General features: G+C 44.6%; 3 protein-coding genes across 3 annotated transcripts; 1 reads left to right on the forward strand and 2 right to left on the reverse strand.

The window, feature by feature from the left end:
- Window positions 1-875: 875 nt before the first annotated feature.
- TRIAP1 (TP53 regulated inhibitor of apoptosis 1) lies at window positions 876-1,652 on the reverse strand. Its single transcript, XM_075831337.1, has 2 exons — window positions 1,363-1,652; window positions 876-1,277 (listed from the first exon to the last, which is right to left on the reverse strand). Exons 1-2 carry the CDS (start codon window positions 1,507-1,509, stop codon window positions 1,188-1,190), a joined length of 237 nt encoding a protein of 78 aa, XP_075687452.1. The 5' UTR covers window positions 1,510-1,652; the 3' UTR covers window positions 876-1,187.
- Window positions 1,589-6,200, forward strand: GATC (glutamyl-tRNA amidotransferase subunit C). Its single transcript, XM_075831325.1, has 5 exons — window positions 1,589-1,800; window positions 1,878-1,925; window positions 5,283-5,452; window positions 5,543-5,646; window positions 6,002-6,200. The coding sequence occupies exons 1-5, from the start codon at window positions 1,738-1,740 to the stop codon at window positions 6,067-6,069; spliced, it is 453 nt and encodes a 150-aa protein (XP_075687440.1). The 5' UTR covers window positions 1,589-1,737; the 3' UTR covers window positions 6,070-6,200.
- Window positions 6,109-15,704, reverse strand: SRSF9 (serine and arginine rich splicing factor 9). Its single transcript, XM_075831312.1, has 4 exons — window positions 15,442-15,704; window positions 15,061-15,227; window positions 6,815-6,987; window positions 6,109-6,731 (listed from the first exon to the last, which is right to left on the reverse strand). The coding sequence occupies exons 1-4, from the start codon at window positions 15,636-15,638 to the stop codon at window positions 6,594-6,596; spliced, it is 675 nt and encodes a 224-aa protein (XP_075687427.1). The 5' UTR covers window positions 15,639-15,704; the 3' UTR covers window positions 6,109-6,593.
- Between the last annotated feature and the right edge of the window lie 1,038 nt (window positions 15,705-16,742).

Consider the following 16,742-nt stretch of genomic DNA (forward strand, 5'->3'; position numbering starts at 1 on the left):
CATGAAATGTGTAAAAAAGTTGAATACAATTTTTAGTAGTGATAAAGTTTAAAAAAAAACAAAAAAAAAACACCTATTCCCATTTTTTCCTCTAAAGTATTGTAAAAGACAAAACAAAACTGGTATCACCGCATCCGTAAAAGTCTGAACTATTATATAATATAAATTTCTTAACTTGCACAGTGAACGCAATTAAAATGCTAGAATCGCTGCTTTTTTAGTCACATCATATCCCACAAAAAAAAACGAAATAAAAAGTGCTCAGAGTCCCATGTAGCCCAAATTGGTACCAATAGAATCTACAACTAGCACTGCAAGAAAATAAGCCCTCATACTGCACGAACAACGTAGAAATAAAAAAAAAAAAAGTTATGGCTCTCAGAAAGTGGTGACAAAACGCAAATTTTATTTTTAACAACTAGTTTCTTCCTTGTAAACGTGGTAAAACAAAAAACAAACAAAAAAAACTATATAAACTTGGTATCTCCGTAATTGTATTGACTGGTAGAATAAAGTTAATATGCCATTTTTACCGTAAAAACAAAACCCCTCAAGAGATTAAAGAATCGCTGGTTTTTTCCTATTCCACCCCACAAATAATCTTTACCAGTTGCCCAATACATTATATAATCCAATAAACTGTGCAATGAAAAACTACGACCCGTCCTGAAAAAAAAAAACAGGCCCTCATATGGCTTGATCTGCGGAACTTTTTTTTTAAAAAAGTTATTTCTTTTGGAAGGTGGGGGACGAAAGTGAAAATGAAAGTCCAAAAAATGGCTGCATTCTGAAAGGGTTAAGAATACAAGCATCTGCTAAAAGCCACGTGTCAGGTGAGCGGACCATTCATATATCCTTGAAGGAGCAGTGAAATATAGAGATATACAAGTCCTTTATTATATACAGAGGAATACAAAGCTCCGGCGCCTCTGGAAATAGTTTACAACATGGAGACCTTTACCTGGCATTTCTAGAAGACTAAACCCTCTAGAACTGGCTGGGTATGAAATAGGAGTTTTAAAAGAGTGGGTGCCAGGGCCCAGATATTCCATGCCCATCCACCTCACGTATATGTGTTATGGGTACAAGCCTGGTTATACAGGTCTGTGGGCTTATACCAGTCTTTACTATAAAAAGTGGCAAGAGAAGTAGGAGGTCGGGGCCTCACTATGGGCCCCCACTGCCCGTCATGAGCCATCATTAGATTCCGGTTTGTCTTTGCTCGGTCCCATGAACTCTATTCCATCTACCGGGATGTCCTTGTCCTTAATGGCTTTCTGTAAAACACAAGAGGGACGTTAGAAACGACCCAACAGCCGCCAGCAGCAGCCGCTATCACAGCCCGCGCAGCGCTTCCCTCACCTGCACACAATGCCGGTACCGCTGAAACAGCTCGTTACACGGGTCCCCACTGCCTTCCCCTTTAAGGAACTTCTCCGCGAACCACCGGTTAAAGCACTGGTCATACTCGCGCTTCATATCGGTACATTCCTCCCCCACACTGTTCATAATGCCAGGAGAAGACCCTACAACACTTCAACTACTACTGACAGACACCCTTATCTCGGTCAGGACGCCGTAGAGGCCATCTCACCGGAGGGCAAGCTGAAGAATGCTATTAAAGAGGCGCCCATAGTAAACATGGCCGCCGCGCTTATGAAGGTCACGTTGGCGTAATGGAGGTCGCAGTCGTTCTGACGTCACTTACAAAAACCAAGCCTGTAGCTGTTACTGCAAATGGCAGCTGCCCGCTGCTGGCGGATGGCAGAATTTAGGAGGCTTTTATCATTACAGAGTAAGGTAAAAGAAACACTTTATAATCGTAATTTTGGAGGGTGGCAGATGCCTGTGGTAACGATGTGATGTTTGCCTTTTAGGTACCACGGAGTCCGACCTGGAGCATTGAACCCGACACAGCGTCACAGGTGATCGCATCCAAAGCTCATATAAGACTGCACTTCGTCAAATTAAAGATAATAGAGATAATAATCTCTATAATGTTTATATATGTGTCCGATCTGAGTTTGCCGTTTAACACATTGAGATATCACATTGTGTTAGCTGTCATTTTCTATAGGACTTTGTATAAAGCCTCATTCACACTTGCTAATTTGCATCCCGTTTTTAAAGCGAAAATCGGGAATGAATCCTAATCACAAGTTTTTGTTTTTTTAAATACTTCTGTGAAATACGTATGCAAATGTGAATGAGTAAACCTGTTCAGTTTTCTAAAAGGGGTTTTCTTAGCAATATTGATTGAATGAATTCTAGAACATCAGTATACAAAGTGGAAAGGTCTTGCGAAATCCGGCACAGCACCTGTTCAGTGGTAATGCTGTTTTATGTCTGGGGTAAAAACCAAAAATAATTTAAAAAATGCCAAACATCGCATGTGTACAGTGAACGTTTATCACAAGTTTAGCTCTGCTATATCTGTAACTGCGGACATGTTTTGCTGTTTCCTCAGTGACCACTTGCAACCGTAGTATGTTTTTCTCTTATATTTGCATTACCCGAAGTGCTACAGTTGTAGCAATTTTTAGCTGGTCCAAGCATTTATGCTTTACTTCATTCAGAATATATATTTTTTTTTCAGTCTCCCACTGTGTATAATCAACTTGATCAACTCATTATCACTATAGCTGCCACAGATACTGGTGACATTAGGAATATTGTCATGTAAGTACACGGTTAGATTTATGATGCTAGGAGTCTCTGACTCCACATGGAACTTCTATTCCGTACAGTACAAAACCGCAGTTCCGTGGGGAGTCAGACTCCTAGCATCATAAATGTCTATGCTGGCAGGAGTCCTGTTCACCTGTACTGCATTCGGGCAAGGAAATCTGACTGATACATGGACTGTTTTTCACAGCCCAAACGCAGTCATGTGCAAGAGGTGTAACCAGGTTGTCTCGTGATTAAGGCCCTATTCACATGACAGGGTCCGAGTGTCGGCCGATTAAAAATAGCAGTTTTGGCCCATTTTTCTCAGTGGTTTTCGCACAGCCGCCTATAGACATCCCCCCTTGTACATAGCACCCCTCTAGATGGTGCCACTGTAGGCGACCACTCCAGGAGAAGCCCCTGGTTTTACTGTCCACATATGGCCAGGGACTTCTGGAGCTGTCCCCCTACTCCTGAAGCGGAATCCCCGGCCACAACAGCTGGTCAGTCTGCTCCAGAAAAGGTCATAGTCTGGATATGGACAGTGGCTCCAGGAGCAGTCCCGGGCGCCGCTGTCCATTTATGCACAGTGACTTCTCCTGGAGTGGACTCACCTGCTGTTGTGGCTGGGGATTTAGCTTCGGTAGTCCCTGATGTCACTGCCCATATATGGACAGTGAAGTTGGGGACTTCGTCTGGAGCAGATTCCCTGGCCACCGTTTCGGCATCTCCTCCTATGCACTTTGCAGGGTGAGGAGAAACAAGCTGCAGAAAGCACAGCGGTGGCTCAGGTCACATCCAAGTGACAACCGTGCTTTACACAGCCCCATAGACTTGTGTGGGAACCATCTGGCCAGGAAAATTGGCCAAAATAAGACACGGTCCATTTTTTTGACCGGGCTGTCAAAAAAAAATATCGGCCATCTGAATAGCTCCATTTGGGTTCTATTGTTTCTACTGCAGCCATTTAAAAAAAAAATGTTAGTCACAGCTGAGAATCCCTGTTGTGTGGATAGGGCTTAAATATTACACTTCTCTATTAGACCGTGCAAAACATAAATTTTCAATTAAAATCAGTAAAGGCTTATTCAGATGAAAGGTAGACAGTCACAGCTGCATTAAAATGAATGCATGTCTTTGGGGCTATTCACAGACACGTCCTGTTTTTGCCTGGTTCCCAGATACCTCAATAGACTCAAGTCTATGAGGGATATGGGAAAATGGATCCCGCACAAGTGCAAATCGTGAGTGAAAACCTGTTACATAATACTCAGGTTTCCCACCTGGTGTTCTATTGATTCTACCTCAGAATGGCCACTACATGTGTAGTACTGGTGAGACGCAGGTGCTTGTAGTGCACCAATTCTTATTGGCTAGATTGTGTAAAGCAGAAATCACTACTTATATACAAGAGTATACGGGCAGGGTGACAGAGCTTGTTACCACTGTCACAGGACACAAGTTTTTTTTGTAGTGACAAAAAAAAAAAACAAGTCAGATGCTGCCTCCTATTGATTTCAATAAGGGTATGTTCACACGCTGAGAGGCAGTTACGTGTGAAAAGACAGACTGTTAACAGCTGCCTCGTTTCACACGTAAAAGCTCCTCCTCGTAATTTACGAGGCATCTGAGACGCTCGTAAACCTTGAGCCGTGCTTCATTGATTTCAATGAAGAACGGCTCAAATTACGTGGCAAAGAATTACGGGTCGTCGTTTGACAGCTGTCAAACGACGACTCGTAAATAACAGGTCGTCTGCACAGTACGTCGGCAAACCCATTCAAATGAATGGGCAGATGTTTGCCGACGTATTGTAGCCATATCTTCAGACGTAAAACGAGGCATAATACGCCTCGTATACGTCTGAAATTTGGCCGTGTGAACATACCCTAAGTGGTAGAGGTGGTTTTTTTTCCTACGAGTGGAAAACCGTTCACGGGAAAAAAAGGCCAGGCTCTCTTCAGACCTTTCCGTCTCTGATCTTCCATTGACATCAATCGGAGGCAGATAAAGCGTATTTCACAGTGGTTTTTGCCCGTGGCACTCAATGGCCATGACCGAAAAATGCAGCAAGTGTTCTGCCAGTAGGTCAAAACCTACCTCAAACCACCAGAAGGAAGTTTTATGCAGATTTTTCCAACTGCAAAAAAAAAACAACAAACCTGTGTGAACCTCCCCTTATGTCAATGCTCTGAGGTAAAATCAAAAGTACGCAACAGCAAAAATTAGACACAGGATTTCTTTAAAGTAACGTACTTGTTTAATATCATCCACTTTGCTGGAATACTCAGCTTTTATGCTCCGCTTGCACATGAGGCACCCCCAGTTGTTGGGGAGGTATAGTTGAAGTGATTTTGTACTGCACCAATTTATATAACCAAACATCTTCTGTAGTTACTTTAGTGTTCTAATGGGTTTAGGAGACGGATTAAGATGACTTGAGGTAACTTTGGATTACGACCAAAAGTGAGGCCTAAGAATCCCGATGCTTAGGGAAGGAGGCACAAGAAGCCCTGTTCTATGTACATTTGATATTAAATCCACACCATGCATGTTATAAATAATTTCAGGCTCCTTTTAGTCCATATTTATATTTTATTTTTTTTCCCCCCCAGGAAGGTCATGTATCTGCAGAGGTAACCGATCATCTAGAGCGTCTGGCATTGGTTGACTTTCGCAACCAGAAGGGGGTAGAGCGCCTGGAAAGAGCCATTCATTTTGCCAGTCAGTTGCACATGGTCAATACAGAAGGCATTGAACCACTATCATCAGTGTTAGAGGACAGGTTTGGTTTTAGAATTGCATCTCCTCCCACCCTAGAAAGATTTAAAAAAATAGAATAATTAACTATAAAATGTTACTTCTCCGTTTGTAGGGCACTCTATATGAGAGGCGATGCAGTCACAGCTGGAAACTGTACAGAAGTTCTACTTGAAAATGCAGAGACAGTTGTTGAAGATTATTTTGTAGCACCTCCAGGTAACAAAAAAAACTTACCAGATTTCACAGTACAAATTGTATACATTAAAACAGATTTTAGACCTGATGTACTTTCAAAATCCATGTAAGAATAGATGAAAATCCGCAAAATTTTTCCACCGGCTATTAAAATGAGTACAATATTCATAAAATGCTCGTTTTAATGTCAGGAAAACTAAGAATTATACAAGCCAGCCTTACATGGATTTTTAAAGTACACCAGCTTCATCAGGTCTAAGACCTATTTAATAATGTATGCAGCTTGTATTGTGAAAGCCATCGACAGATCCACTTTTAAGTATAGTTGAGATGTAATGTGTGAGGCCTAAGCTAATAGAACCTCCTATACCAACAGGAAACATTCCTTTACCACCACAGAACGACTATGTCCATCTCTCTCCCAGCAATGGTGATGATCTGTGACTTCTCAGACTTGTGTGAAAACAAAGAATGCAGCACTAGGAAATCTCACTGTTTTATTAGGACAGCTACAGATGTTTGTTTTATTTAACTGAAACACTTTCATAATAAAAAGGAAACACATACAAACTTGATTGGGGATTAAAAGTTACTTCAAATAATATTCTAACAAATTTGTGGGAGTAGGTCTATGTAAAAGACAAACATTAACATTCCCTTATGTTTGTCTCCGCGCCACAGCATTCCACCTTGTTATATCCCGTATACCTAGCACTCACTGCACACTTCTTCAAACATCAGATTAGGCACAATACTGACTGTTGCCTCATTAAAAAGATGACAGAAATTTAAAGAAACCATAAACATCTGATGCAAAAAGCACACATCTCCTAAAATTAAAAAACAAAACCATAATACGGGCAGAAAACAATGGTATAAAAGACAGTTGATGAAATCCATCAGTCGTGGAATGTAAGAGCAGATGGTCTTCAGAATTAAACTCATAGAAAGTGTCCCTGCGTGGCAACTCAGTACTGTCGGAAAGGGGAGGCATAACGGGGAGAACGACGACTTTGATAAGGAGAATCACGACCTCTAGAGCGGGATCTGGATCGTGAATAGCTGGCATTTCTTTCTGCACAGACGCGGATGTAGGAGGTTTCACCCTACAAATTAAAATAAATAGCTTTATCCACATTTTAGTACATAGAATGGTTTACAATGTAACCAATTGCAGCCATTATCTTACTTCATGAGAACGAAACTTAGTGTCATCCAGTTTCCTCAACGCATACTCCATGTCTTCCTTGCGAATAAACTCCACAATTCCCATTCCATCTTTGTGTACATCAGCATAACAGACATCTCCAGCTTCCCTCATATGATCCTTCAGATCCTGCCAGCTCCCAGATGGGGGAAGACCTGGAACATAAAAAAAAAGTTACATTAAGATTCCATTGCTTTTATGGCGGGAGGGCAGAACCAGGGGACAGGGAATCGTTACATAAGGAATATAGACCATGGAACACTAATACAATACCCCGGTCACAAAACATTTCATATGAATATTAGATTACATAGAAATTAATTTTCAACATCGTATGCATTGCAATAAATCCTCTTTGGAGGTGATAAATAGTGCAATACATCCAAGATTTTTTTTTTTATTAAACAGCTAGATTCCAAATTCACCGCAATGTAACTTAACCCCTTCCTGACATTTGACGTATCCATACGCCAATGTCGGGTAGGGGGAAGTATGGAACGGGCTCACGGAGTGAACTCGCTCCATACGATGCGGGTGTCGGCTGTTTGTTACAGCCGACAATTCAGTTACAAGCGGCATCGCGCTCGATCCCGCTCGTTTAACTCGTTGAATGCTGCGGTCAATAGCGACCGCAGCATTTAAGTAGTTAGAAAGAGGGGGAGCGAAGGTTGCTATGGCTGCCTAATGAGGGCCCCCAGGTCCGCCATCTTTGTGCACCTATTAAAGAGGCTCTGTCCCCACATTATAAGTGGCATATCTTGTACATAATGTGATTGGCGCTGTAATGTAGCTCAAAGCAGTGTTTATTTAGAAAAACAATCATTTTTGACAGTTATGACCTATTTTAGCTTTATGCTAATGAGTTTCTTAATGCTCAACTGGGCATGTTTTACTTTTTGACCAAGTGGGCATTGTGGAGAGAAGTGTATGACGCTGACCAATCAGTGACCAATCAGCATCATACACTTTTCCCCATTCACAGCACATAGCGATATAGCTATATCGCTACGTGCAGCCACATAAACACACTAACTTTACTGCAGTGTCCTGACTATGAATATACATTACCTCCAGCCAAGACGTGATGTGTATTCAGAATCCTGACACTTCGCTAATACAATCTCGACAATACAGCACAGCAAGCGTAATCTTGCGAGATTACGCTGTAAACTCATTTCAAACGAGATTACGCTTGCCTTGCTGTAAATATCACAGAGACGCTACAGAAGTGACAGGATTGTGAATAGACATCCCGTCCTGGCTGGAGGTAATGTATATTCATGGTCAGGACACTGCAGTAACATCATAGGGTGTTTGTGGCTGCACATGGCGATATAGCTATAGCGCTGTGTAAACGAATGGGGAGAAGTGTATGACACTGATTGGTCAGTGTCATACACTCCTCTGTACAACGCCCACTTGGTCAGAAAGTAAAACACGCCCAGTTGGGCATTAAGAAACTCATTAGCATAAACTAATAGGTCATAACTCAGTCAAAAATGATCATTTTTCTAAATAAAAACCACTGCGATCAACATTACAGCGCCGATCATATTATGTACAAGATAGGCCACTTATGTGGTGACAGAGCCTCTTTAAGACCTGCCTCCGGCAGGGCTTAATAGATGCCTGTCAGAATCACGATATACTGCAATACATTAGTATTGCAGTATATCGTGCAAGTGATCTAACGACCGCTGGGTGAATTCCCCCAGTAGTCTGTCACTTATTAGGTCATGTGCCATAGTTTGAGTATTTAGTAGTGGAACTTGCGATACGTGGCCAGTGCTGCTAACTTGAGTACAAGTATATTCATACTCCACTCACCCTCTAGCTGCTAATTGCCACTATTAGGGCATGTTCAGACGTGGCAGAAATGCAGATTTGACAGGTAAATTCAGAGGTGGCGGATATCACAACGGGCATGAAAACACATTTTATGTTCTATAGGGGATTCCATGATAATCTTTTTTCACCCATTTGCAGTTTTGCCATGCGGCCGAAAACCACATTGAAAAATATGCTCGCGTTTTTACTGCAATTTCCTGCTGTTTCCGTGCTGACTGCAGCACATCACGGTAAAAACATGCGTTTCAGCGTGATAAAATACGGCAAAACCAAACAGTCTAATGTTGCTAGTTTTTCAACTATATGCCATCCTGCACCACCATATGGCTGCTGTATTTTGACCACCACCTCCCTGCAATTTTTCATTTTAACAACGCTTTTCAGAGTAATGTTTAGGGTATCCTTACATTCTTAGGCCTGATTCACACAAACGTGTTAAACATCCGTGGGACGGCCGTTGAAACAGCAGCCGTCCCACGGACCTATGTAATTCAATGTGGCCGTTCACACAGCCATTGTTTCAATGGACCGTGTGAAGGGTCTGAGAAAATAGGACATGTCCGTTCTTTTCGCGCATCATGCATCCCTCCATAGACTCATCTATGGGGAATGCGTGACATCGCATCCCGCAGCGCTGAGCACGGATGCACCTCGGACGTGAAAAACTACAGTTTTTCACGTCCGAGATGCGCAGCACTCGTGTGAATCAGGCCTTAGGGTGGTTTTACACGGTAGGATTGTTAACTTGCACCCAGCAACAGCATGTCGATCGGCGCTCATTTACATAGAGCAGAGATAAACTATGAAGACAAATGATGGTTAATAAGATAGTTCGTCCCCATAGTTTGCATATGGTCAGCACATCCCGTTTACACAGGTGCTGCCGACAAAACCATTTTTATAGCAGCATAAAAAACGTGATAAGCCGTGCTTTTCTTTGTGCTACAGCATTCTGCTCTAGAAACAATACTTCCAATATTTGAACAAGACCGGCAGTCCCCCAATTGGATCTCAATAGACTGTATGATTGCACAATACCAGGTACACTAAGTCATTAGTCTCAAATTAGTGTAAATTGGTCAGTTTAACAGTACAATATTGCTGAATTCCAAATACTACTAGTAGTTTGTGGATATCTTTTTAGCTCAATAGTTTGAAAAGTTAATGTCCATTTAAGCAGGCATATCTGAGAACAAATAAATCAAATTTATGTTACTCTAATAGTATACCTGACCTATATCAACTTTGTATTTTAGTTATTTTACCCATGCAAACTCTGTTACTGCCACTAGGTGTCTCCCTTCTCATAATCTGCTGTCCATCCCTGTTAAGCAAAATCTGTCTGCTTACAGACAGATTGCAGATGGGGGTGTGTCTCTTCACTGCCTGCCAATATAAGTCTATGGAGAGGGGAGCAGCGAGCAGTTTTTTTGTCAAGCGTGTGAACATAGCCTTATTTCTCAGCTTCTTCGGATAAGTTAGGTAATTTAAAAAAAAAAAAAACACTACACCAATTTATACTTAGTTTGTAAAGTTATGAAACCAAACCCTTTTCTTGGTTCCCGAGCACGCCATCTACTGCATAGAAAAAGTATAGGTTAGTCTCTGTACACATCTGCATCATGGCTTCTGTTTATAATGGAAGCCACGACACTGCAGGATCCAAAGGGCACCCAGAAGGAGCCCATTGACTTATTGGGTCAGACAGGGTTCTGACGAAGTTTCCTGCGTTTTAACATGTTATTCTTGCCAACAAGTGTGACAGAACTGTTGATAGAACCACAAAGGGCATTATGAACAGAGCTAGTAAACATTTTTAACGGTTTACTACTCCCCCCACATTCTTTGTAGATACATAGAAGTCGTTAAAGGGGTCATCCAGGATTAAGGCTAGTCACACGAGCGTGACAGATTTACGCGCGTAAAAAACACGTGTGAAATCTGTCAGTGTGCGTTGTTATGCATCAGTGTAGTTTGCGGGTGGCATGTGATTTTCACGCGCATCGCACGGACCTATGTTAATGAATGGGGCCGTTCAGAGGGTCAGTGAATTTCACGCAGCGTATGACCACTGCATGAAACTCATGACATGTCCTATATTTGGCCGTGTTTCGTGCTGCACGCACACATTGAAGTCAATGGGTGCGTGCAAATCGCGCTCAGCACACGGAAGCACTTCCGGGTGTCGCGTGTGATTCACGCAACAGAAGTAGAATGAATGAATGAATGAAAATCACGCAGCCGCGCACCATATGCTGATGACACACGGACCTTGTGCGCGCGCAAAACGCCACATTTTTTGCACACGCTCGTGTGGATCCGGCCTAATTGATAAGTAAAACACGGACAGCACACGGATGTGGATCCGTGTGCTGTCCGTACTTTTCACGCACCCATTGACTTCAAAGCACCAATATAGGACATGCAGTGAGTGTCACGCAGTTTTTCATTTTTGTTTTTTTACTTTAACTTTTAATAAAATTTCTTCACTACTAAACTTTATTTTTTTTATCATTAGATTGCTGGTACAATACACTGCAATTCTAATGTATTGCAGTATAGTCCGTTTTACAGCCTTCTGTTAAGCCCAATAAGGCCGGGTTCCCACATAGCGTAAACACTGCGGAATTTCCCCAAAGGAATTCTATTCGGAAATTCCGCAGTTAACAGTAACAGCAAAGTGGATGAGTTTCAGAAGATCTCATGCCCACGCTGCGGGAAAAAAACCGCAGCGTTAATGTTAATTGACCTGCGGTGCGGAATTTAAATCCGCAGCATTTCAATTTATGCTTCGTTTGTGATTTTCTGTTGTAGGTTTTTCCCATTGAATTCAATGGGGATGCAAAAACCCGCAACAGGAAGCCAAGTGTTGGGACTTTGCCGCAAAAATTGCAACTACAAATAAAAAGCCACAATCATACTTACCCAGAACGCCCTCCTTCCTGCAGTCCAGCCTCCTGGGATGACATTGCATCCCATGTGACCGCTGCTGCAGCCAATCACAGGTTGCAGCGGTCTCATGGGCTTCAGCGTCACCCAGGGAGGCCGGACCAGACTGCAATGGAAGGATGTGTCGCCATAACAGCCTACGTAAGTATGAATGTTTTTTACCGCCGCTTTCTGCAGTAGAAATTCAGTCAGGAAAAACACCACAATGTGGTGCGGTTTTCGGACGGAATGTACTGCGGGTTCCAGGTTGGATACGCTGTGTGGTTTTTACATAGGCTGGTTTCCCACGGGACGGGTAGGCTAAGAGTAGGGATTCTGCAAAAAAAATAAAAAGCTTACTGGAACTATGGTACAATTTAGGAGAGTTAAATTAGGGTCAACTAAACTATGCCTGATTTTCAGTAGTAGAAAACACTAAGGCTACATTGACGAGTGTTGGCAACATCGGACATGAAAAACTGAAGTTTTTCACGTCTGAGGTGCACCCGTGTGGGACTAGTGGTCACGGATCCCCTATGGACTAGAGTCTATGTAGGGATGCGTGACACGCAGTAAAATAGGACATATCCTATATTTCACAGACCCTTCCCAAAACAGATAACAGTCATGTGAACAGCCCCATTGAAATACATGCGTCCGTGTGATGGCCATTGCTGTAACGGCCGTCACACGGACGTGATACACACTCGTCTGAATGAGCCCCAAGACTTCAAAGAGCTAATCAGATCTATTTGACATTTTAGTGGCCCGACAATTAGTTTTCATAAACAAAAAAATAAACCAAAATGGTTAGGGCCCCATGCACACGACCGTAAAACCACAGACTGTACTATGGTCCACGGTTTTACAGACCCATTCAGTTCTATTGGCCACGGACACCTTTCCGTAGCGATATGGATGGGTGTCTGCCGTAGAACCGTGCCGGGAATTATGGAGCATGTCTTATTTTTCATATTTTACGTGCCCCTATACTTTGTATGGGAGCACGGCCCGAAAATGCGGGCGGCCGTCCCCGCAACCTGTGATTACGGACACGGTCGTGTGCATGGGGCCGTGTGTGTGTGTGTGTGTGTGGGGGGGGGGGGTGTTTCTCCTCTTGGTGGAAATAACTTCTTACTACTCATTAAATGTTTAAGTGGTGTTTTTATGAAGATAACCTGTCCTCCCCCCAAAGCCAGAATGGCAATCCACTCAGCAAACCCTTATTCACACGACAGGGTTTCCCGGCCGGGTGACGGCCGTTCATAAAACGGCCGTCACCCGGCTGCTGTAGGAAGAATAGACCCCTAATGGGGCTATTCACACGACCGATTTTTTGACGGCCCGGGAAACCTGGCCGTCAAAAAATGGGACATGTCCGATTTTCGGCCGTTTACCCGGCCCCCCATAGAAGTCTATGGGGCCAGGTAATACACGGCTATCACCGGAATGTGTCCCGAGTGCATGTGAGGAGGAGGAGTTGATGCCATTCAGACGAATGGCTGTACGCTGGAGATACACTGTGTGGCAGGGCCGGGGTGTACAGCAGGTGGAAGGGAGCACTGCGCTGGCTCCCTTCCCCTGCTTGTTTTAAAAGCGCCCTGGCCCGGCGACACCTACGATGGTGCCGCTAGCAGATGCTGCTGCTGTAGCGACGCCACTATAGCAGAATTCCCCTTCAGGAGTTGCCCCTGATGTCACTATCCAGATATGCCCGGCCCGGATGCAAAACTAACGCAAACCGGCCGGGAAAAAAGGCCGATTTTATCGGCCGACACTCGGGCGGGACCCTGTCGTGTGAATAAGGCATAAGAGCCATGGCACACTTGAGTGGTATATTTGTTACATGGGCAGTTATTCATCTGATAGTACTACAGCCAAAGCAGCGAAAATGTCTGTCAAGTCTGGCTGATTACCACAATGCCCATACACATTAGATTGTTGCCTGAACCCGAGAGGACTGGTAGACCATCTAGTGTGTAATACTACAGAAGAGGTTTCTCAATATGCTTGATCATTCGTCCTCACAGGAGATAAGCAGCAGCAGTTTATTCCACTCTGCCCAGTGAGCAGACACTCGAGTGGAAGGAATAGTTACCGTCCGAACGAGTATTGGCTAAAAGCTCTATAAGGGACCACCTTTAATGTGAAAGGAGTGGACACTGAGGAGACAACCCCTTTAAGTGGATTTTTAGAATTGTGTGCCGGTTACCAAGTGAAAATACGTTCTCTTTGCATTAGCTAACTGGTTCTAGTAAACCCTATACATTTGCAATTAAATTTAGGCTACTATTTTAAGTCATTAGATGGGGAGAGGACAACGGTTGTATTATTCGATGGGATTACAGATAGGAAACCAAGAAATGCGTATGTTCCCACGATCACTACATTAGCTCATATATCCAGTTCTGAGATCAACATTTTAGGATTAAAGCTCCAGTCCCATAGTTGAATGGAGCATCAGCAGCATGCCAGACCGCCTCTCCATTGTAACAGGCAACATGGGATCGGTGGCTGTGCCAGCAATCAGAACGTTATCACCTATCCTGTAGGGGTGGTTTAAAGGAAAAGCCCCTCAAGGGGTTAGTCCCATATAAAGCAATGGCATTTTTCCGCTAGATTTGGGTACCGACCTCTAGGACCCGCACTGACTGAACGCTTAGGCTACATTCACACGAGCATGACAGATTTACGCACGTAAAAAGCGTGTTAGATCTGTGTGCGTTGCGCATCTGTGCTTTGCGTGTGGCATGTGTTCTTCTCGCACCCGCAAGCACTTTTTTTCCAAATATAACTGATGCGTAAGACATTGACAGTACCCAGATGTGCATCCGTGGTTTTCACACACCTATTGACTTCAATGGGTGCGCAGATGCGCATAGATAAACGCACCAATATAGGACACCCAGTGAGTTTCACGCAACAGACTCGCGTAGCGTGAACAGCCCCATTGACATAAACGGGTCAGTGTGCTGTGCGTTTTTTCACGGACGAGCGTTACGTTTATGAGCCCTTATTTCCCTGCAGTCACTCCCAGGTACTTGAATGGGGCCGCTCTGCAGTCCCCCGCAAAAGGTGACCAGGGTGCCACTGTGCAGAAACAGTGAAGTGGTCACAGCACTAAATCAGCACTGCAGCCCATTCATTCTCAGCTATGACATATCCTAGTGATGTGCCCCAGTATATAAGATGGGAATACTCAAACACAAGAGCACTGGCTGGTGGTCACCTCTGGCCCAGAATATGATCTGCCACAAATAAAACACTCAATTGCTACATGGACATTAGATGGACTAGTCCTTTAAGACTAGAGATCACGCACGCTACTTCTCCTGGAAGCGTCCCTGCCCTCATCATCCTGGGGCACTGTGCGCGCCTTACTACATGCTTTCACTTACAAGAGAACATGTGTCAATGAAAAGAGCAATATGAATACAGCTGTATCTAGTTACCTGAGACGAGGACTCTGTATTCAGATCGCCGGGAAGGGGGCCCGTTCCTCCCACGAGGTCCTCCATATCCACCCCCTGAACCCCGGTTTGAGCGGGGAAACTCCACACGCAACCGACAAGAACCGAACTCGTATCCGTTCCGTCCAAATACCGCGTCCTCCGCGTCCCTGAGGGAAGAAGAAACCACTGAGAGGGGCGAGCACACCGACCCACCCACAAACAATCCGGCGGCGACGGTTCATCGTACGGCTCACACCGCGCTCACCCATAACAAAGCCACGCTCGGGCCTAGTACCCGGAAGCCCCCCCGCCCCCTTTGAGGCACGCGGTAAGCGGTTACGCGGCGGTTAGACACAGCAGAGCGTGGAAGACGCCACTCACCTCGGGTCCTGAAAGCTGATGAAGGCGAACGGTGCAGCGCCGCTCCCCCCGCGATTCTTCAGCTCGACGCTACGGATCCGCCCGTACCGGTGGAACAGCTCCTCCAGCTCTTTCTCCCGCACATCAGCCGGCAGATTGCCTACATAAATCCGCCCATCCCCGGAGCCCCGTGCGCTCTCCCGCTCCCAGCTCGACATCCTGCCGCTTCCTGTGACCGGCCGCGCTGAGCACGGCGGGAGAGCACCGGAAGTACCTAATAGCGGAAGTGCCTGCGAGAGCGCGCCTTAAAGCGAACGTTATAGCTGGCGGTTACGCGTCTTAAAGGAAACGTAACAGCGGGAGCGCGCCTTAAAGAAATATCACTTTGGCGACCACAATGTCCCCTGATGCTGATTCCTCACCTGCCTTTAACACGTGAACAAAGAGGTTGAGGTCTACTGCAATAATGTGACAGTGATCCCCATAATGGGATCAAACAGTTCTGGCCCCAGAGTAGGGCCACTGATGGATAATACTCTCCTCCCTAGGCCTGAGGATGGTGGAAATGTCATTCAGCTCCCCAGCACTCCAGTCTACCCACTGTTTTGAGGGTATGTTCACACGCTTAACAAAAAACGGCTCTAAAATACGGAGCTGTTTTCAAGGGAAAACAGCCAATAGTTTTCAGCCGTTTTTTAAAGGAACAGTGTTACCACAATTTTTTTTTAAATATGTTAAAGATGTTAGTGCTTTATTAAAAACGTTTGGATTAATTTGTGTGTTTGTGTGTTACTTTTTCTTAGTTTTACACTTTTTCTTCCCTATGGGGGCTGCCATTTTTTTTTCCATTTCTGTATGTGTCGATTAACGACACATACAGACATGGAATACGGCAGCTCCAGTCCCATAGGGACTGCGAATGGGGCCCGTTCCATCCACTAACATGTACGCCGCTGTGTGTTCAATTTGAAATGCGCGCCGTCCGGCGCCATTTTCCTGTGGACCGGAAGTCGCGGCCGGACAGTAAGATTACTACTTCCGGTCGCGGCTTCCGGACTTGTGCACATGGAGCAGCGGCAGCAGACGGAGCGGATGGACCGGAGGGAGCGGCGGCGACTGGAGCAGGTAAGGGATTTCTATGTATGTTCGTGGTTTAGTGTGTGTTTACTACTGTATGTTAACCTTCTACACTCTGTGTTAGCTCAAAAAATGGCGACACACAGTGTAGGAGGTTAGACCGTTCAAACCCCTCGTTTCTCCCGGCACTAGCCAGGATAAAGGAGGGGGGGATTCTGAGAGCTCACTAGAGCGAGGGCTTTTTA

This window comes from Rhinoderma darwinii, chromosome 1 (genome assembly GCF_050947455.1).
Source record: "Rhinoderma darwinii isolate aRhiDar2 chromosome 1, aRhiDar2.hap1, whole genome shotgun sequence".
NCBI lineage: Eukaryota > Metazoa > Chordata > Amphibia > Anura > Rhinodermatidae > Rhinoderma > Rhinoderma darwinii.